Source organism: Rhinopithecus bieti, unplaced genomic scaffold, assembly GCF_001698545.2.
Source record: "Rhinopithecus bieti isolate Rb0 unplaced genomic scaffold, ASM169854v2 scaffold_10347, whole genome shotgun sequence".
In the NCBI taxonomy this organism is placed as follows: Eukaryota; Metazoa; Chordata; class Mammalia; order Primates; family Cercopithecidae; genus Rhinopithecus; species Rhinopithecus bieti.
This window is the reverse complement of record NW_016806836.1, coordinates 3221662-3242708: the sequence shown is the minus strand read 5'-3', so window position 1 is coordinate 3242708 and position 21047 is coordinate 3221662. Positions and strand designations below refer to the sequence as shown.

General features: G+C 50.7%; 1 protein-coding gene and 1 pseudogene across 1 annotated transcript; both read left to right on the top strand.

Moving 5' to 3' along the window:
- Window positions 1-598: 598 nt before the first annotated feature.
- CCN5 (cellular communication network factor 5) lies at window positions 599-13730 on the top strand. The gene is made up of 4 exons (XM_017878000.1): window positions 599-1135; window positions 5602-5818; window positions 10646-10900; window positions 13005-13730. Exons 1-4 carry the CDS (start codon window positions 1076-1078, stop codon window positions 13223-13225), a joined length of 753 nt encoding a protein of 250 aa, XP_017733489.1. The 5' UTR covers window positions 599-1075; the 3' UTR covers window positions 13226-13730.
- LOC108533376 (uncharacterized) lies at window positions 13357-13959 on the top strand (annotated as a pseudogene).
- Window positions 13960-21047: the final 7088 nt, after the last annotated feature.

Below are 21047 nucleotides of genomic sequence, written 5' to 3'. Positions count from 1 at the left end.
TCACCCTTCACAGACATCACCATTTCCCATTGCATAGAAGGCGCTGCTCATACCAGGCACTTTGGCTCCCAGAATAAGCAGGCTATCATGCTATGTCCGACATCTAGGCGTTGGTACGTGCTGTTCCCTTGTCTGGAACATTCTGCCCTCTCTCACCCTCTCTTTTCTTGGCTTTCTGAAATGGCACCTCCGTCAGAAAGTGTCCCTCACTCTTGGTCTGAGCAAGGGACATTGCCTGGTATTCCTGAACTTCCACTTGCTTTCCCTCTGTTTTCTCCCTCTCTGGGCCTTGTCCTCAGGTCAGCGTTGTGCCTTCAGCTCCTGCAGAGGTGACTTCAGAGGCGGCTGAATGAAACTAAATGGATTTGGCTCGACCCCATCATCTAGCAGTGCCCAGCAAGCACCGGCACACAGTAGGTCCAGCCTGCCCGGACTCGCCCACCACGGGCCCCCTTCCAGAGCTGGGAGGCAGGCCAAGGGAGGTCCCTCATTGCCAAGAGCAAACAGGCCGCCCAGGGAAGTTTTGCTCTGGGTCACACCCGCCTCTGGGTGGCTGCCAATCTGCCTGCCAGAAACCGCAGGCTGGGCCGCGGCTACCCAGAGTCAGGGCCACAGAGCTTAGGAGACCTTGGGTCAGCTCTGCAAAGGGGGTGTTTACTGGATGCTTCCGGTATCTGCAGCACCACTGGGGTTCAGACAGGGGGTCTGGGATAGGGCTTTGCAACTACAGCAGGGCTAGGACCCTCTTGGGCTGGGAGGAGATAGGGAGGCTCCTGCAAGCTGTCACAGACTCTTGGTGCTGGCACTGGCTCGGGCTTTCACACGCGCGCGCGCACACACACACACACACACGGACAGGCACCCCCTTGGTGGCCTTCACAGTTTCACCTTCAGGTAAATGGGCTCATCCTTTGGGCCATGAGGATGGGAAGCGAAGCAAGGAATGAAAAAGCTACTCTGTGTGTGTGTGTGTGCGTGCGTGTGCCTGTGTGTGCCTGGGAGTGACCTCACAGCTGCCGGAACATAAAGACTCACAGGTCCGCCTCCCAGGCTCAAAGCTGGCTCTGCAGGGGACATGAGAAGCACACTGAAGTCCCCCCTTCTGGCCTTCTCCCTCCTCTGCCTCCTCTCAAAGGTAAGGAGGCCCGGGCCCTTGAATGCACTGCTGATTACTTGGGTGTGGAAGGGGTGGGGATGTAAAAATCACAGCCAAGGACCCCCGTGGTAGAATTCCTCCAGGGCCCCACATTGGGCACAGTCTGGCCACCATGCCTAAGCAGGGCTTCTCTCCTTGGCACTCAGAGCTGCCTCCGGCCAGCCCTGCTCTGTGACCTCAGACACGTGCCTTGCCTTCTCTGGGCCTCAGCATCTTCCCAGGTGAAGGGTATACAGTTTGTGAGGCCTCTGTGAAGGTCATTCATGATCATTCATCAAACTTACCAGGCAAAGTAAAGAGGACTTTAATGTACCCTCATTATGAATGGGGGTACTGAAGACATGACATGCTTGGCCTAACTCTGAGCCAGCATTTGGATGGATACCTAGCTGATTGGAAGGTTTATTCTGCAAGGGCATCAATGCCGTTGGACTCTTAGGCAGTGAGTGACCCGCCCGCCCTAGCTAGAGGGGGACAGGAGACACCTCTGTGGAGTAATGGCCTTCTCCCCGAGTGCTGCATGGGACATTCACCAAAGAGCTTGTGGGACATCTACCTCGTCTAACATGCACAACAACCCCATAAGGAATTTTCAGTTAAGTGAGGCTCAGAAAGGGTAAGCAACTTGCAACCCCAGTTTTCAGTCAAGTGAGGCTCAGAAAGGGTAAGCAACTTGCTTAAAGTCACACAGCAAAGAAAGGTCAGAGCAATAGAGGAGGGCCATGGCGGAGCCCAGAACAAACATGGATGTAGGGGGAGAGGCACTCCAGTCTGTGCCTCCCCAAGCCCAAACTGGACCAAGGCAACAGCTTCTAAGCCTTATCATCCCCTCGGCAAATGCTGAGTTCCCAGAACCATGGAATCGGCCCCACCACAAGCCACGATCTCACTGTATTTTCACGCTCCTTTGAGAAGCACGGGCAGGAGCTTCTCTCCCTCAGGCCCCAAGTCTTGGTGCCCGGGAAGGCTGAGAACCACACTGGCATCCTGCCCTGCTGTTTGCTCTTCCAAAGGGGATGGGTAGGACATGATGCCAATGTGGGTGGCTTGGGTAGTTGGAATAGGGGACTTGGGGCTCTAGGAGGGAGAAGGGGTCCAGGATTATGAGAGAACAAAGTAAAGCTGTCCTAGACGTGCCATTAGGGTGAGACTTACAGGGCCATTCTTCCCTGGTCCTAGCAAGCAGGGACTGCACAGAAACACAGGGACTTAGTCACCACGACATGGAAAGCCACAGCAACCCTCACAGGGAGAACTCTGAGTCTTCCAGGCTGGCCGTTGGCTCCGGGGCTCCCGGCTGTGGACCGGGACAGGAGGCAGACACCTGGACACAAGCAAAACCACATCGATCAAGGACTGGCCAGGACCTCATTTAATCTCCACCATCACTCAGAAACAGGTGGTCTCTGCTCCACTTTACAGAGGAGAAAACTGAGCTTCACCTCCACCTTCCAAAGCCGTTCATCCACGTGTTCAGTCACGTAGCAAGTCAGTGGCAGAACCTGAATCTCAACTCTTGCCCAAAATACTCCATGCCCAGTGCTCCTGCCCCAGATATCATAAGCCTTGCCCCCTCCCCAACCCCCAGATATCACAGCAAGGCCCTGGGGAAACTGAGGCACAATGGGACAACTTGAGTTTGGGCCTTGGATGTCAACCTGAACTTGGATGTCAATCCTAATTCTGTCTCTTACTGGCTGTGTTACTACACGCTTTGAGCTCCAGTTTTCTCATCTTTAAAATGGGCGTAACGATGGCACCTCACATTGGAGGGGTAAATGAGAAAATGGCACTTGGCCATGACATACATATGGTATCACATGGGATAATTGTACACTAGAATAGTTGATGTCATTAATAGCCTCTCCTGGGTATCGGGGCCTACAGAGTCCTGCCCCCTGACAAACATGGCCAGTAGAGGGGTCCACAGTGGGAGCCTGGGTGCACAGCTGCTGGTCTATTTCCTGGCATTCCTGTTTTCAGGTGGGAGGGACCTGAGAGTCACTCCTGATGGTCCTCCCTCCATTGCCCACAAGCCAAGGCAGCTGAACCTCTGACTTAGAAGGGAACCCAAAAGCCCAGACTGTTTCTATGTGAATCACGTGTGGATTTATGAAAATGCAGATTCAGGCTGGGCACGGTGGCTCATGCCTGTAATCCCAGCACTTTGGGAGGCCAAGGTGGGCGGATCACGAGGTCAGGAGTTTGAGACCAGCCTGGCCAGCATGGTGAAACCCCGTCTGTACTAAAAATACAAACAATTAGCCGGGCGTGGTGGTACGCACCTGTAATCCCAGCTACTCGGGAGGCTGAGGCAGAAGAATTGCTTGAACCTGGGAGGCGAAGGTTGCAGTGAGCCAAGATCGTGCCACTGCACTCCAGCCTGGGTGACAGAGCAAGACTCCATCTCAAAAAAAAAAACAAAAAAAAAAAAAAAAAAAAAAAAAAAAAGGAAAAGAAAAAAAAGAAAATGCAGATTTGGATTTGTATATAAAAATCCAGCTTTGGATTTATAGAGGGGTTCCAGATGCTGCCTGTCTAACAAGCTCCCAGGTGACGCTGCTGCTGCTAGTTCAGACCACACCTTGAGGGGCGAGGTCAGGCCATCGTCTCTAGAATCTGAGCAGCCTACAGTGATGGGACCCGCTCCCTTGTGAGGCAGCCAGACACCTGGTTCCGTTCGTTCATCTGCTACTCAGTGCTGTCTTAGTGTGGTGGTGATCGCCTCCTACTTTGCGGCCCCCACCAGAGGCTGGTCAGCCAGTTTGTAATGGGTCCCAGTGGCCAGTGTGGGAGTTGCTGGGAACTGAAAGCAGGTTTGCAGGATTGTGGGTAGGGGTGCACTGGGCGGGTCAGGGGGTGAGGCAGGGCAAAGGGGTCATTGCCTGCTTTGGGGCTGCACAGGAGATATAAGGTCATTAGTCCCATCAATGTAAACTGCAAGTCTCCCTTCCTCTAGATAAAACCCTCATCCCCTAAGGATCCTACTAAACTCAAACTTGGCCCCCCACAGATGGGGCCACTGGAAGCATCTTGAATTATGCTTCCTTCTTGGTTCCCACCTTCAAATGGGCGGACAGGGAGCCCACGGCACCTGCTGTATGTTGTGGTTGTTTCTCTGATGTGGGTGGCGAGGGGCAGGCAGGTCACATGGGCTGACACCCTGACCCTGTCATTGGGGAGTGGGTGCCTGGCTTACGGACACAGTCTACCCCCACCCCGTGACCCTGAGTCCTCACTTGGGAAGCAGGACCTGGGACACTCCCAGCCCTGAATTGAACACGCTGACTTGTGGCAAGTCCCTGTCCCTCTCTGGAGCTCAGTTTCCCCATCTGTACCTGGCAGGGGGAGGAGGTTAGACTGGAGCAGAGGTGCTGAAAACCTAGCTGAGCTTCAGAAGCTACTGGATAGCTTGTTAAAAATAAAGATGCCAGGTCCCAGAGTCAGGGACTTCTGATTTTGTAAACCCCAGAGTGGGTTGGGGGGTCTGTATTTTCCCAAGTCTCCTGGCTGATGTGGTGCACATCCAGAGCTGGGAAGCTGAATGAATCCAAAGGCCAAAAACATCCATGATACGGTTCGATTTGTTCGTCCTAAGATAAGTAGCCACATGCTGGCAAGTGGACCAGCCCCTGCTGTTTTCATCCTTGGCTTGTTGCTTTTGCCTTTCTGTAAGCTCCCAGAGGGAGGGGCTGAGCCCTCTGCCATCATTAACAACAATGATCATCAAAGCTAAGTGCACTGAGCGCCTACTGCATGCCAGGCCCTGTGCTGAGGGTTTGCTGTGCAACATTTCATGTACTCCTCAGAGTAATCCTCTGAGTTAGATACTTCAAGGAAACTGAGGCTCAGAGAGCTTAAGTAACTTCCTCGAGGTCACTCAGCTAATAAGGGGCAGAATTAGAACTGGAAGTCTAGCCAGGTGCAGTGGCTCATGCCTGTAATCCCAGCACTTTGGGAGGCCGAGGCAGGTGGATTGCCCGAGCTCAGGATTTCAAGACTAGCCTGGGTAATATGGTGAAACCCGATCTCTACTACAAATACAAGAATTGCTGGGCATGGTGGTGGGTGCCTGTAGCCGCAGCTACTCGAGAGGCTGAGGCATGAGAGTCGCTTGAACCCAGGAGATGGAGGTTGCAGTGAGGCTGGGATTGTGCCACTGTACTCCATGGAGCCTGGGCAACAGAGCAAGACTCTTGACTCCAAAAATAAAAATAAAAAGTAAAGAACTGGAACTCTAGTGCAGAGTCCTTGCCCGTAACCACATGCCATACTGCCTCTTAGGGCATGTTGTGGGACTACCAGCCTTTGAGGCCAGGTATGCATGGCTCTGAGGCTAAGGTGTGGACCCCACACTGCCCAGTCTGGCAGAGAGGTGGCCGGTTGTGAGGGTCTCACTGCCCACCTTGAAAGCCCATGGCTGAGTGAGGTCTCTGTCTCTTCAGGTGTGTACCCAGCTGTGCTCGACACCATGTACCTGCCCCTGGCCACCTCCCCGATGCCCACTGGGAGTAGCCCTGGTGCTGGATGGCTGTGGCTGCTGCCGGGTATGTGCACGGCGGCTGGGGGAGCCCTGCGACCAACTCCACGTCTGCGACGCCAGCCAGGGCCTGGTCTGCCAGCCCGGGGCAGGACCCGGTGGCCGGGGGGCCCTGTGCCTCTGTAAGCAGGTTTGCAGGACTGAGGGGGGTAGTGTGTGAGCGGGAGGTCAAGGCCGTGGTGTCCTGAATCAAAGTGCAGTCCTCCTCTGTCTCCTTGGATGCTCACTTCAGGTACCCCATCCATTCCAGCTGAATTTGGTGGCCCAAAGCCCATTCCATACTCCCTCCTCTCCCTTCTTGGCCTCTGCTTAAATCATCTTACTACCCCAGTAACCTTCCCCCATCCCTACCTGTCCAAATCATTGCCAACTTTCAAAGTCAGGTTTAAACAGCTTCTCCCCTGAGAAGCCCTCCCAGATTCTTCAAACTGGATGCCATCATTTCCTTCTCAGGATCCTTACAACACTTTGAGGAAAATAAAAGTGCAACCTCTTATTTAGGGCATAATATGTGTCCAGAACTGTGCTAAGCACTTACTACACATGTCACATCATCCTCACAATAACCTTACGATGGGAAGTACTTTCAGACCCATTTTATGAATGAGGAAACTGAGGTTCACCAGCATTAAGGGACATGCTTCATGTCACATGGCATGGGACCGGATCCAACAGGCTCTAAGGAACATTTCATTCTGTCTTCTCTCAGAGTGGGGGCCCTGGGAGCACTGCTGGAATCCTGGGTTTGCTAAGTATTCACTAGCCACCCGAGCATGTGACTTTCCTCACCACTCTTCTAGGCCTTGGTATTCTCTGATGCTTTGGGGCAGGCTTTGCAAGCTGGCTCTAGTGACTTGGTGCCAGAGAATTCGTTGTCTTGGGAGGGCTGTCCTGTGCATGGTAAGACTTCTAGCAACATCCCTGAACTCCACCCACTGTATACTCGGAGCACTCCCCGTCCCCCACGTCATGACAGTCTGTCTTCAGACAGTGCCAAATTTCCCCAGGGGGCAAAATCTCCAGTCGGGAGCCATCACTTTAGAGAAATGCAAAGAGGCAAGAGATTGTTCTTCTTTCTTTTTAAATAATAAGCCTTGTGGAACAATTTACCTTTCATTCATGTGCATGTCACACTTTTATAAAAATAAGAACGAGAGAGAGAGAGAAGCTCATGAATTATTGACAATTAATCTATCTATAGGAAAAGCCTTGTTAGAAAACAACAGGCCAGGCACAGTGGCTCATGCCTATAATCCTATCATTTTGGGAGACTGAGGCGGGAGGACTACTTGAGCCCAGGAGTTCTAGGCCAGCCTTGGCAACATACTGAGATCCTATCTCTGAAAAAAAAAAAAAAAAATTAGCCAGGTGTGGTGGCACGTGCCTGTAGTCCTAGCTACTTGAGAGGCTGAGGCAAGAGGCTCGCTTGAGCCTGAGCAACAGACCAAACCCTATCTCAACAACAACAAAAAAAGTAATAACTCTACGTGAAATGCTTTATTTACAAGTATTGTAAGGATAAGGAGGGTGATTTGTTACACAGACTGAGGGATGATTGCTTGTGAAAGTGTATCTGAAGAACAATTGAGATAAGTAACACTTTGCTTACAAAGCTGTTATTTACATTTGCCATGACAGGTGTAAACAGTACCCACAGAGTTTATTTTACACTTGCACAAGCCCTTACCATATGTAAGACACTGAAGGTTTCGCAAATATAAACTCATTTAATCTCACAACCACATGATGTAGGTACTAATGTCACCCTTCTCTTTTTTTTTTTTTTTCTGAGATGGGTTTCGCCCTTGTTGCCCAGGCTGGAGTGCTGTGGCAAGATCTCGGCTCACTGCAACCTCCACCTCCCAGGTTCAAGCGATTCTCCTGCCTCAGCCTCCCTAGTAGCTGGGATTGCAGGCATGTGCCACCATGCCTGGCTAATTTTGTATTTTAGTAGAGATGGGGTTTTCCATGTTGGTCAGGCTGGTCTCAAACTCCTGACCTCAGGTGATCCACCCGCCTCAGCCTCCCAAAGTGCTGGGATTATAGGCGTGAGCCACCGCGCCTGGCCCACCCTTCTGTTATAAATGGAAAAAAGGGGTATAGAGAGGCTAGGCAACTTGCCCAAGGTCACAAAGCTCATAAGTGGCAGAGCTGAGATTTGAACTCAGGGAGCTGGCTCCACAAACTGCATTGCTCAACTGCCTGACATGCAGCTGTTGAATAGTACATAGGCTGTGATTGTCGATAACTACGTTAAGGGATTTTTCGTATGCCATCTTAATTCAGACTTCAAACAGCGCAGGCCAAAGTGTACTTGGGTCCCTGGTCCTTCCTGCAACTCCCCACCTTAGTCTGTCAACATGGTGGTTGCTCATGAGTGCTTAATGATTTAAACTGAATTTAGAGGCCGGGAACTGGTGAACCCCAAAGAGTCCAGCTAACACATCTCAAAGGCTCAGTCTGGGGCTTCGCAGGGAACACGCCGCCAAAAACCTCTCCTATCACTCATTGAACGCCCTTCTGTAAGGGCCAACTCTGAGCCGCGAGATGTGCTACAGATTCACCATCGTGTAACAGCACATCCACTGATGGGATCCTCATCTCCTGCCCCCCAGGTCGGTCTCCCCCGTCTGTTGAGAGCATCTCCATCCTTCTCATGGCTGAGGCTCAAGACCTTGGAGTCATTCTAGACATCTCTCTCTCTTTTTTTCTGAGATGGAGTCTCACTCCTTCACCCAGTATGCAGTGGCATGATCTTGGCTCACTGTAACCCCCACCTCTTACATTCAAGCAGTTCTCATGCCTCAGCCTCCCAAGTAGCTGAGATTACAGACTCCTGCCACCATGCCCAGCTGATTTTTGTATTTTTAGTAGAGATGGGTTTTTGCCACATTGGCCAGGCTGGTCTGGAACTCCTGACCTCAAGTGATTCACCCACCTCGGCCTCCCTAAGTGCCGGGAGTACAGGCGTGAACCACCACAGCCGGCCTAGATGTCTCTCTTTTCTCACCTCCCACATACCATCCACCAGCAAATTCATCATGGTATTTCCAGTATCCGACACTCCCGTCCCTTCTGTGGCTGCCACCCTGGTCTGAGCCCCGTCATCACTGGCCTGGATTTTGCAGTAGCCGCATAATCATCTCCCTCCTTCTCTCCTTGTCCCTGGTCTATTCACAACACAGCAGAGAGCTCCTGGGAAGTCATAAGCCAGATCACCTCCCTCCTCTGCCCCAAGCCTTCTGGTAGCTTCCCATCTCAGAGGAAAAGCCAAAGTCCCCACAGTGGCCTACAAGGCCCCACAGGATCTTGCTCCTGCTTCCTCTCTGACCTCATCTCCTCCTGCTGTCTGCTGCAGTCACACTGGCCCCTTGCTCTTCCTTAAGTACCCCGGGCACACTCCTGCCTCAGGGCCTTTGCACTGGCTGTTCCCTCTACCAGCATTATTTCTCAGTGAGGCCTTTCCTGCTGGAGGATTAGATGAGCCAGGGGACTTACAGCATTTTGCCCCAAGCCTGGCACATAACAGATGCTATGTGGAAGCATAACCCACTCCCATTTATTGAGCATCTGCTATGTGCCAGGCTTGGGGCAAAATGCTATAAGTCCTCTAACTCATCTAATCCCCCAGCAGCCCTGTGAGCCGGGTACCAAGGCTCAGAGAGGCAAAATAATTTCCCCCAGGCCCCACAAGTGGGAGCCAGAGTTGGAACCTGAGTATGTGTGGTTCTGAAACCCCTGTGTGTGTCTAGACCTACTGGAAGGTTTTCTCAGAAGATCTGGGAGAACCTGTTTGCTGATGAGTCCTTTCCCCAGACGTAGCTCAGTGGTCACCCAGGTCTCACACACATGCTGTTCCCTATCTGCGCTTCCTGAGCGGCTCACATGCCTCTCCAGCGCTCTTACTTCATTCTGTCTTGGAGATGATGCCCTCACACCCGTCCCCCCTCCCCAGGCTCGTAAGTCCGTTGAGGCAGGAACTGTCCTCTTTCTGTCTAGGAGCACGGTGGTTGGCACACAGGAGGGAAACAGTAAATACCTCTGGAATGATAAGGAGTAGGGCTATTTTATCAGTGTCTCTCATGTGCCAAGCCTTATGCCAGCTATTCATTCAAGGGGCATTTCCTGCAGTGCTGTGTCACACCTAGACTCTGAGCCCATCAGAGGGATGCAGAGATGCACACTGGCAACCCCAGCCCTCAAGGAGTTCATGTCCAGTGGAGGAAGTGGCAATAACGCCCATATCTTGAGGGCTTCATTGCAAGAGTGTTCCCTGAGCACTTAGGCCATGCCTAGCACTGTGTGCTAGAGGGTATGGACATGTCATCCCATGGAACCTGGAGGTACAATTACCGAGCTCATCATTGCTGTTGTTCAGGCCACTCAGAGAAGTTAAGTAACTTACTCAAAGACACACAGCTGGCAAGTTAAGCCCTGACATGACAGTGATGACTACAACACAAGTGGACAATGACTTTGTTGCATGAAATCTCAGTGTGCATAGAATACTTAAACGTTATTAATATATAGTAACTATACTAATGATAATAAGCAAGGACCTATGGAAGGTCTCCTTTATGTTGTGATCATTACACCTGTCGTTCCGAGTAGTCTCTACCACCCTGGAAAATAAGTACCATTATATCCCACCTTGCAAATGAGGACACTGAGGCAAGAAGTGAAATCACTTGGCCCAGGTCCACAGCTAAGAAAGGGCAGAACTTGGGGGTCAGTCCAGTCCCGTCTTCTTGCAATCCCTGTGCCAGGATGCAGGGTGCCCCAGCAGGCTGGTGGAGGGCTGGGGAGAGGTGCATATCCTGGGCTGGAGCCCTGGGCAGGGCTCAGCTACTGTGAGACCACTGCCTCCTGCAGCGGGATCTGGGCAGCTCTGCAGAGAGGGCTGTGCCGCTTTGCGGGTCACCGATGGGGGTGCGGTTTCTCCTCCGCAGTGGCAGAGGACGATGGCAGCTGTGAGGTGAACGGTCGCCTGTATCGGGAGGGGGAGACCTTCCAGCCCCACTGCAGCATCCGCTGCCGCTGCGAGGACGGCGGCTTCACCTGCGTGCCGCTGTGCAGCGAGGACGTGCGGCTGCCCAGCTGGGACTGCCCCCACCCCAGGAGGGTCGAGGTCCTTGGCAAGTGCTGCCCAGAGTGGGTGTGCGGCCAAGGAGGGGGACTGGGGGCCCAGCCCCTTCCAGCCCAAGGTGAGCGCAGCGCTGGTCCAGGTCAGGGGCAGGACTGCCTGGGGGCGCCAAGGGCCACCTGGGGGGTGGGGTGGGGCGGGGCTTCCTGGGTACCAGGACCCAGGGACACATCAGAAGCTGGGAGGGGCGGAAGCTGAGGAGGGAGATAAGAAAGAGGAGGGGAGGGCCGGGCGCGGTGTTTCGCCCCTGTAATCCCAGCACCTTGGGAGGCCGAGGTGGGAGGATTACGTGAGGTTAGGAGTTCGAAACCAGCCTGGCTAACATGGGGAAACCCCGTCTCTACTAAAAATTCAAAAATTAGCCGAGCATGGTGGCGGGCATCTGTAGTCCCAGCTACTTGGGAGGCTGAGGCAGGAGAATCGCTTGAACCCAGGAGGCAGAGGTTACAGTGAGCCCAGATCACGGCACTGCACTCCAGCCTGGCCGACAAGCATGAAACTTCGTCTCAAAAAGAAGAAGAAAAGAAAGAGGAGTGGAGGGTCACCAGGACTCCCTCTTTAAAACCGATAAACAAAAAGCCACCGCCTTTGAGATGTGTAATTTAAGACCATAAATAATTAAAAATAAAAACTGGGTGACAGAGTGGAGAGAGGAAAGATAGGTTAGGGTACATGAACCAAATTCTCACATTTCAGAGATACAATAGAGCTAAGCTCTTAGAATATATAATATTACTGTATTTATAATATATTGATACATATTAATAAAATATTATTAATTTATTGTTATTTGGGCTTATTAAAAAAGGAACTCAAAACTGAACCAGGCAAGGTGGCTGCTCTGGAATGTGGGCCGAGGGTGGGCTAGAGATGGAGAATAGACAGTTACCTCCCACCGTCCCACTATAAATCTTCAATTTTAGAGATTTTGTTGTTGCTGTATTGCTTTTGAAAATTATTATCACATGAATGTGACTTTTTTAAAAAGGCAACTGAAAAGAGGAGGATTGGTTTCATAAATGCTGCCGCCACCCACAAGAGGTAGTCGAGTGTTTTGGGTCAGGTGCACGGTGTCTGCACCAGCCCCACCACTCCCTTTTTGCTGTGTGACTCTGAGAAAGTTGCTTAAGTTCTCTGTGTCTCAGTTTCTCCAGCTGTCCAATGGGGACAATAAGAGCATCCACTTCATAGCGTTGTAAGAACTACTTGAGTTTGTTCAAGTCAAGCAGCTGTAGCAGTGCCTGGCACATGGTACTGTATCAGAGGTAGCCGTTATTATCCCTATGATGGAATATGATATATCCATTTAAATACATAGGAAAACACCAGTGAGTTTGCCTTATGAATAAAAGCAGGATAAGAAGGTGCATTTCCAACTCAATCTCAACTAATTGTGTCCCTATGCATGTATACAGGTATATCTACACGTACACATGCATACACAGCCCACACATATGGGTAGAAGTCAGGGTTTCTTAACCTCACCACTAGTGACAATCGGGGCAAGTAATTATTTGTTGGGGGGGGGGGGCTTTCCCATGCACTGCAGGGTGCTTAGCAGCATCCCTGGCTTCTACTCACCAGATACCAGTAGCACTCCCCCAAATGTGATGACCAAAACTGTCTCCAGATATTGCCGAACCTTTCCTGGGAGGCAAAATTACTCTAGTTGAGGACTACTGGTGTAAGACTAGAAGGAAGGGCACCAAAATATTCACAGAGGGAGACTTGGAGCAGAGAAAAAGCTAGACCGTGGTGAACCTGCCATCTTGTTCCTGGCACAAGCATCCTGAAATCTTTAGCATCCTTGCCACCGGGTTAAAGCACTACTCCACACAGGCTGGGCACCCTCTGCCTGTAAAATGCTGTTTATCCAAAGAGATGAGAAAGCTGTAGTTGACTGAGGGGCCATCGTGACCAGAAAACTCTGGTTGCCAAATAACTAATATTTATGGAAATCTTACAAGTAGCAGGCACTGTGCTAGGCACTTCATGCCCATTATTTTATTCGATGCCATCCACTGTTAGGAAATTTACATAAGAAGAAACTGAGATGCAGAAAGACTGAGCCATTTGACCAAGATTGCCATGGCCACTGGTGGGTGGGTTGATTGAGCTGCTGAGCCCTGGCTACTCAGTGCTAACTCTTGTTCTTTCTCCCCTAGGACCCCAGTTTTCTGGCCTTGTCTCTTCCCTGCCACCTGGTGTCCCCTGCCCAGAATGGAGCACGGCCTGGGGACCCTGCTCGACCACCTGTGGGCTGGGCATGGCCACCCGGGTGACCAACCAGAACCGCTTCTGCCGACTGGAGACCCAGCGCCGCCTGTGCCTGTCCAGGCCCTGCCCGCCCTCCAGGGGTGGCAGTCCACAGAACAGTGCCTTTTAGAGGAGGGCTGGGAATGGGGACATGGTGTCCACCATCCCCAGCAGGTGGCCCTGTGCCTGGTCCCTGGGCTGATGGAAGATGGCCCCTGCCCAGGCCTTTGGCTGCAGGCAACACTTTAGCTTGGGTCCACCATGCAGGACACGAATATTAACACCCTGCCTGGTCTGCCTGGACCCTGAGGTACAGTGGAGGCGCAAGACCTAGTCCCCTTTCCTCTAACTCACTGCCTAGGAGGCTGGCCAAGGTGTCCAGGGTCCTCTAGCCCATTCCCTGCCTACACACACAGCTTATATCAAACATGCACACAGGCGAGCTCTCTCTCCAACTTCCCCTGGGCAAGAGATGGGACAAGCGTTCCCTTAATATTGAGGCTGCAGCAGGTGCTGGGCTAGACTGGCCATTTTTCTGGGGGTAGGATGAAGGAAGGCACACAGAGATTCTGGATCTCCTGCTGCCTTTTCTGGAGTTTTGTAAACTCGTTCCTGAATACAAGCCTATGCATGATCTTGTGTGTCAGGCCTGTGTTTTCTGAGAAAGCCCTCCCATTATCTGGGGCAGAATTCAGGGGCGGAGTTCTCTGTGAACCTCACAAGGTGAAATCACATCGTCTTAAAGAAAGCCAGAAGACAGGCCTTCAAGTGATCCATGAAGCCCAATTCATATTAATAATAATTAACATTTTTTTTTTTTTTGAGACGGAGTTTTGCTCTTGTTGCCCAGACTGGAGCTGGAGTACAATAGCACGATCTCGATTCACTGCAGCCTCCCGGGTTCAAGCGATTCTCCTGCCTCAAGACTCCTGAGTAGCTGGGGTTACAGGCGCGTGCCACCATGCTCGGCTTTTTTATTTGTTTGTTTGTTTGTTTTTTGTATTTTTAGTAGAGGGGGGTTTGCCATGTTGGTCAGGCTGGTCTCGAACTCCTGACCTCAAGTGATCCGCCCGCCTTGGTCTCCCAAAGTGCTGGGATTACAGGCGTGAGCTACTGCGCCCAACCAATAATTAACATTTCTTGAGCACCTACCATGTGCTAGGCACTAGCACTTTATACAGACCAGTGCTTCCCAGTGTTTTCGACCAGAGAAGAGCAGGGAGAATGGAGGCTGCCTCCCAGGGACTGGGGAGCATAGCCTGAAATCAACTAACCCAAGGGTGAAATTGTTTGAAGTCTCATGTTTTATTGTTTACAAACAACAACAAAAAAAGAAAAACAAAAACACAACACCAAATACATAAATTTTACATCTTCCTCCATGGTCTACCTGTGTTTGTTTAAAAAGTAAAACTGTATTTCCATTAGGATCCAAGCAGGAAATTATAAAGCACTCTTGGTATTTAAACAGGGATTTCTTTTTATTGAACTAATTTTATTAAGGTATAATTTACGCACAGTTAAATATACAGGTTTTAAGCATATGGTTTAACGAGTCTTCATAATCATACACGCTCATGTAACCAACTCCTCAATTAAGGTATAAAACATTTGCATCATCTCAGGGAGTTCCCTCTGGCTCCTTCCCAGTTATCTCTCTGCTCCCCAAGGCAATGACTGTTCTGATTTCTATCACCATAGATGAGTTTTCCTGTTCTTGAACTTTGCATTAATACAACCATAGAGTAGGTACTCTATAATGAATGACATCTTTCACTCAACATAATAAAATAAAAGGAATTTAATGAGAAGACTTAGTTACCCACCTGAGAGGCCAAGTAGGGGACCGTGTGATGCAAGAGGAGAAACTCAACACCAGCCCTCAGGGTGGAGGGGCAGAGGGAGGACAGAGCCTAGAGCTGGCACCAGCAGGCAGAGGATGGGGACCCGGCAAGGCTGTCTGCTGGGAGCTGCAGCCGCTAAGGAGACACAGCCTTGTAGACCTAACAAAAAGTAGACAGAGGTGGAGAGATGTGCCCCCGCTTCTGCCTGCTGCTATCCCCTGTTTCCAGTTATACCTCCCATGAGTCAAACCTGCTGGGAAGGTGGAAGAAAGGGGGAGCCTTGGAGATGCGGGACAATTAAGGGTAGGGAGGCTTCTGAGAATGAGGGCAATTCCCAGACACAGTGTTTGTCAATTACCCACCCCAGGTAGAGTTTCTGGTCACAGAGGCCTGTGCTGCCCAGCCCCCAACACTCATCTCAGGTATCAGCCACTCCAGAAACCTTAGTTTGAGAATCACAGGCTGAGTTTGAGCCATGTAACCTTCACAGAGCCCCTACATGGCAAATCTAACTAACTCCAGCTCAGGGATGAGGAAACACCTGGGAAAGTGAGCTGTCTAAAAGCTGGTCTACAGCTGGTGTGGGATTTTAGTCCAACCTGAGTTTATCTGACTCTCCAGAATGGCTGTTGGGGTCTCTCATAGACTGAGAATTTCCATGGGTCTGGTTCTGCAAGGGTAAACCCTAAACACATTTCCAGGCAAAATTCTGATAACGTCCCCCCAAACAGGGAGAACACGGACGAGAACGAGGAGTGTGCACTGAGGGGCTCCCACACGTAAGGTTGTCTCTGCCAAGCCTCTGTCCACACCGTTGCACGTCATCCTTGGGACATTCCTAAAGGAAAGTGCCACTAATACTCCCTGGTTAGAGATGAGTAAACTGAGACCCAGAGTGATTAACAAGCTGTCCTGGAGTTGTGGCGCTGGGACTCAGGCCCATGACCTCACAGCTGAGCCGCTGCTGTGCAGTGGGGGAGTGAGTGGGCTCGGCCAACCTGCCCAGGTGTGCATCCTGGCTCTGCTATTTCCTAGCGCTGTCATCTTAGGCAAAGTACTTAACCGCCTTGTGCCTCAGTTTCCCCTTCTTTAAAATGGGGATAATGGCAATACTCAACACAGAGGATTGTTGAGAGTGTTACGTGATTTACAAAAAAAATTTAGGGCCGGGTACGATGACTCACACCTGTAATCCCAGCAATTTGGGAGGGCAAGGCGGGCAAATCACTTGAGGTCAGGAGTTCAAGACCAGCCCGGCCAACACATGAAAACCCCATCTCTACTAAAAATACGCAAATTAACTGGGTGTGATGGCACACACCTGTAATCCCAGCTACTCAGGAGGCTGAGGCATGAGAATTGCTTGAACCCGGGAGACAGAGGTTGTAGTAAGCCAAGATCGTACCACTGCACTCTAGCCTGGGGGTACAGAGGCCGAAAGATTGAGGGTCATGATCAACTCAGTATACCACTGGAAGCTATATGAGTAAGCAGCAAACTATTTCTCATAAATGCAGAATGTTGGCAAACTGACAAACTGTTTCTGCCACCCAGAAGGAATGCTGAGGGCTGTCACGCCCCAAGCATAGTGTTTCTTGTGATTAGGCATAACTGAAGCCTGTTAGTAACAATATGAACCTGTGATCAATCAAGCAGCTGACCAGTCGTTGCCTCCTCCTCCCTGCTCATTCTACCTAATAAATAGGAGGGGCTGTGTTCCTTTAAAACAGTTTCTTTTGTCTTAAGTTTTCATTTCTACGTTCATCCGTTCGTCCCTTTGTTCAGTCCTGTAATGAAGTCTCAGGCAGTAACAGTAGTAACTGCTGTAATGACGGTCTCAAGTAGTAACAGTAATAACTGTTGTAGTGACAGCCTCAAGTAGTAATTGTGGTAGTCTGCAACAAAACAAAATAAAATAAAATAAATTTTAGCAACCATTATCCTAACTCTTGGTGCTTTAGTTTTGTGATCTGTAAAATGTGAATAAATAGTAGTGCCCACCCCATAGGACGGCTGTATAAAGTACCCGGCTAGGTGCAGTAGCAAGCACGCCTGTAATCCCAGCACTTTAGGAGGCTGAGGCGGGCGGATCACCTAAGGTCAGGAGTTCGAGACCAACCTGGCCAACATGGTGAAACCCCATCTCTACTAAAAATACAAAAATTAGCCAGGCATGGTGGCGCACGCCTGTAATCCCAGTTACTTGGGAGGCTGAGGCATGAGAATCACTTGAACCCAGGAGGTGGAGGTTGTAGCAAGCCAAGATCATGCCGCTGCACTCCAGCCTGGGCAAGAGAGTGAGACTCTGCCTAAAAAAAAAAAAAAAAAAAAAAAAAAAGTGAGTATCCACTCCGCAGGGGTATTGCATTAGGAAGGTAATTCCTTTATGTTCTTCAACTGAAGCTATTCTCCTCCTGCCTGCAATTCTTGGCAAATGTGAAGGCAAGGACTGGGAATCCTCTTGTTTGTGGAGAAGAAGAAACGTGTCAGGGGCAAAGGTCACAGGGGCAAACCAAGTTAACCCTCTCTGAAGCTCTCACGGCCAGAGGTTTCCAGGCCTGGCCATTTCCCCATGGGACGTTTCTGCACTCACTTCCTCAGTGCTGGCCTGGGTCCGCAGGGAAAGCTGAGTGTCCCGGGGCAGAATGCTTTCTGGAGAGGCCTCTGCCACCAGCTGTGGCCGAAAGACCTGGCATAGGGCCTGTTCCTGGGGCCCTTGGCACACCATCCTCCTCCAGCCAAGAGCCGTAAGAAAGAAGGGACTGAACGAAGGGACAAATGCAGAAATGGAAATTTAAGACAAAAGAAACTGTTTTAAAGGAAGGGGCCATGGGAAGAAGAGAACTCCCTGCTTCTAGTGAGCAAGGCAGCCCCTGAGCTTCCACAGCCCTTCCTAGTGAAAGGCATCAACAGACCCCAGGAAGTCCTCCTGGCTGCCGGGACACCCGCGGTCCTCCCCATTCTAACTAGTTACAGTTAAAATGAATGTAGCAAACACAGAGAGCTAGGCCCTCCCAAGCCCTGCCCTGGGATCCAGGGACAAACACAGCGCCCAGGGGAGCCCACACACTTAGGGGGAGCAGTTTACTGTCTCACTGTTTATTGAGCAGCTACTGTGTTCCTGCTGCTTTTGTAAACCAGAAAGTGTCTGAGACAGATCTCAGTTTAGACATTTATTTTTCCAAGGTTAAGGACATGCCCAGTAGAGAGGTCTGTGCCTTTCTCTAAAGATGACTTTGAGGGCTTCAGTATTTAAAGGGGAAAGCAGGCTGGAGGGGAAAGAAGGAGGGTCCGGAAATCCACATATTGCAAGAGAAAAAGAGCAGGTAGGGAAATTATGTATTCAATTACGTATTCATCTCACGCTCTGTAACCTTACATAAGATAAGGTGAACACAGAGTAGCTACCCGTGGAGATACCTGGCCTTTTATCTGTGGCTCTCTGCCTAGGAACAAAGGAAAGGCAACTTCTTGTATGACTCAAGTTTCAGCTTGTTTCCTTTTGGCAGAGTGAATTGGGGTTTTCATTTTCCTTTCACACTTTCTATACCTTCTCTTATTGAAAGTGAGGTGGTTGCTGTGATCCGCATTTTACAGATGAGAAGCTTAGGCTTAAAGAACAGAATCACCACTCACCATCCAGGATGGGAAGTCAGAACCAGCTGAACCAGCAGCTGGCTCAGCCTCTCTCTCTCTCTCTCTGTCTGTTTCTCTCTCTCCTGTCTCTTTCTCTCTCTGTCTCTCTCTCTCTCCATTTCTCTCTTCTGTCTCTTTCATCCTCTCTCCTCCTCTCCTTCCATTTTGTTTCTCTTTCCCTTGCCTTTCTTTTCCTCTTTCTTGAATTTTTAATGAAGTATAAAAAGTATACAAGACCAGGCGTGGTGGCTCATGCCTGTAATCCCAGTACTTTGGGAGGCTGAGGTGGGTGGATTGCATGAGCTCAGGAGTTTGAGACCACCCTGGGTAACGTAGTGAAACCCCCTCTACAAATAATACAAAAATCAGCCGGGCATGGTGGCACATGCCTATAGTCCCAGCTACACAGGAGGCTGAGGTGGGAGGATGGCTTGAGCCCAGGAGGTAGAGGTTGCAGTGAGCCGAGATTGCATTACTGCACTCTAGCCTGGGTGACAAGAGTGAGACACTGTCTCAAATTAAAAAAAAAAAAAAAGTACACAAATAATAAGTGTTCAGTTAGTCCAGTTTTCACAAATGAGTCAATCAGTACCCGGGTCAACAGCAGGACCATGCATTGCCTGCACCTCCCAAATCCACCTTGGACTCCCTCTCTTAACTATCCACAAGATAATCACTATCCTGACTTCTAACAGATAGATCCATTGTACCTGACCAGAAGCAGCAGCCATCAGCTGGAGACTTGTTAGAAGTGCCCCGTCCCAGACCTACAGATGCTCTGGGAGTAGGGCCCAGAAATCTGTTTTAACAAACCTCCCATCTCATTGAAATCAGACACAGCGCGAGGCTCGGGGGAGGACAGCAGTGAAGTGCTGCTGCCCCCTTGTGGCATTTCCATGCATGAACAGCCGAGAGGCCACCTGCCGGGAGGAGGGTCTTCAAGGGGCAACTCCAACAGCCTCTCTGGTAGGTATGCCCCCACCTTCTGCCTAGGAAAAGGGAGGTGACCAATGGCCACCATGTATCATGTGCTAACGAAAAGGCCTCCTGCTTCTTCATGGCTAAAATGTGGTCTAGGGTCTGAGGTGCATTCTCAGCCATCTGATTCTCAAGAATTCATCTTTTTTCACTTCCACTGAAATGAATTATGACATCAGGGAGAACCCAAGGGCAGAAGCAGGGGCCAAGTCCTCTTTGTCACCTCCAGGTTGGCTGACAAACTTGGTTGCAAGTGGCCGCATCACACTGGCTTGGTCTTTATCCATGGCCCCTTTGTTAGAGATGTTAGAACCAGAGCAACTCCATTTTGAGCAGGGGCTGGGTAAAATAAGGCTGAGACCTACTGGGCTGCATTCCCAGACGACTAGGCATTCTAAGGCACACGATGAGCTAGGAGGTCGGCACAAGATACAGGTCATAAAGACCTTGCTGATAAAACAGGCTGCAGAAGATGGCCAAAACCCACCAAAACCAAGATGGCGACGAGAGTGACCTCTGGTTGTCCTCACTGCCACACTCCCACCAGCGCCATGAGAGTTTACAAATGCCATGGCAACATCAGGAAGTTACGCTATATGGTCTAAAAGGGGACACATGAATAATCCACCTCTTGTTTAGCACGTCATCAAGAAATAACCATAAAAATGGGCTACCAGCGGCCCTGAGGGCTGTTCCGTCTATGGAGTAGCTATTCTTTATTCCTTTACTTTCTTAATAAACTTGCTTTCACTTTGTGGACTCGCCTCAAATTCTTTCTTGCAGGACATCCAAGAACTCTGTCTTGGGGTCTGGATCAGGGCCCCTTTCTGGTCACACCTCCACTGCCCAATGCCTCCTCACCACTGGCTTTCATGAAAAAGGCTTTAATGCCTTCACCGGGCCAGGTCTTTTCATCCAGTCTCTGTTGGATGGCCAGTAACCTAACATGAACCTCTTCAGCAGCTTCTCCCCTGCCCTCAAGCCAGCAGGGGTGGGACACAGGTGACTGACTTGACTCCCTCTACCCTCTCAACCACCTCCCTGCCACTCACCTCAAGGACACGACCTCCAGGTCCACCAACCCTCCTGCCTCTCTCAGTCTCTGAGACATCTCGCTGCAGTCCCACTCCCCTGCCTTGCCTTCCTCTCTTGACCCCTGCTCTGTGGCCACCTGATTAAAACCCAAAGTTTGAGAACCTGGTGGTATCGCCGCTTACTCCAGATGGCTGACGATCTTTATGTTCTGGATCGGGTCCTAATCCAGACCCCAAGAGAGGGTTCTTGGAGCTTGCACAAGAAATAACTCAGGTGGCCGGGCGCGGTGGCTCAAGCCTGTAATCCCAGCACTTTGGGAGGCCGAGGCGGGCGGATCACGAGGTCAGGAGATCGAGACCATCCTGGCTAACACGGTGAAACCCCGTCTCTACTAAAAAAATACAAAAAACCAGCCGCGCGCCGTCCCGGGCGCCTGTATTCCCCGCTACTCCGGCCTCT

Excerpts from the sequence above, each read along its gene's own strand:
- CCN5 (XM_017878000.1), top strand. The coding sequence starts at position 1,076 with ATGAGAAGCACACTGAAGTCCCCCCTTCTGGCCTTCTCCCTCCTCTGC. Across the intron at positions 1,136-5,601 it reads TCCTCTGCCTCCTCTCAAAG|GTGTGTACCCAGCTGTGCTC; the intron begins GTAAGGAGGCCC and ends CTGTCTCTTCAG. Across the intron at positions 10,901-13,004 it reads CCAGCCCCTTCCAGCCCAAG|GACCCCAGTTTTCTGGCCTT; the intron begins GTGAGCGCAGCG and ends TTTCTCCCCTAG.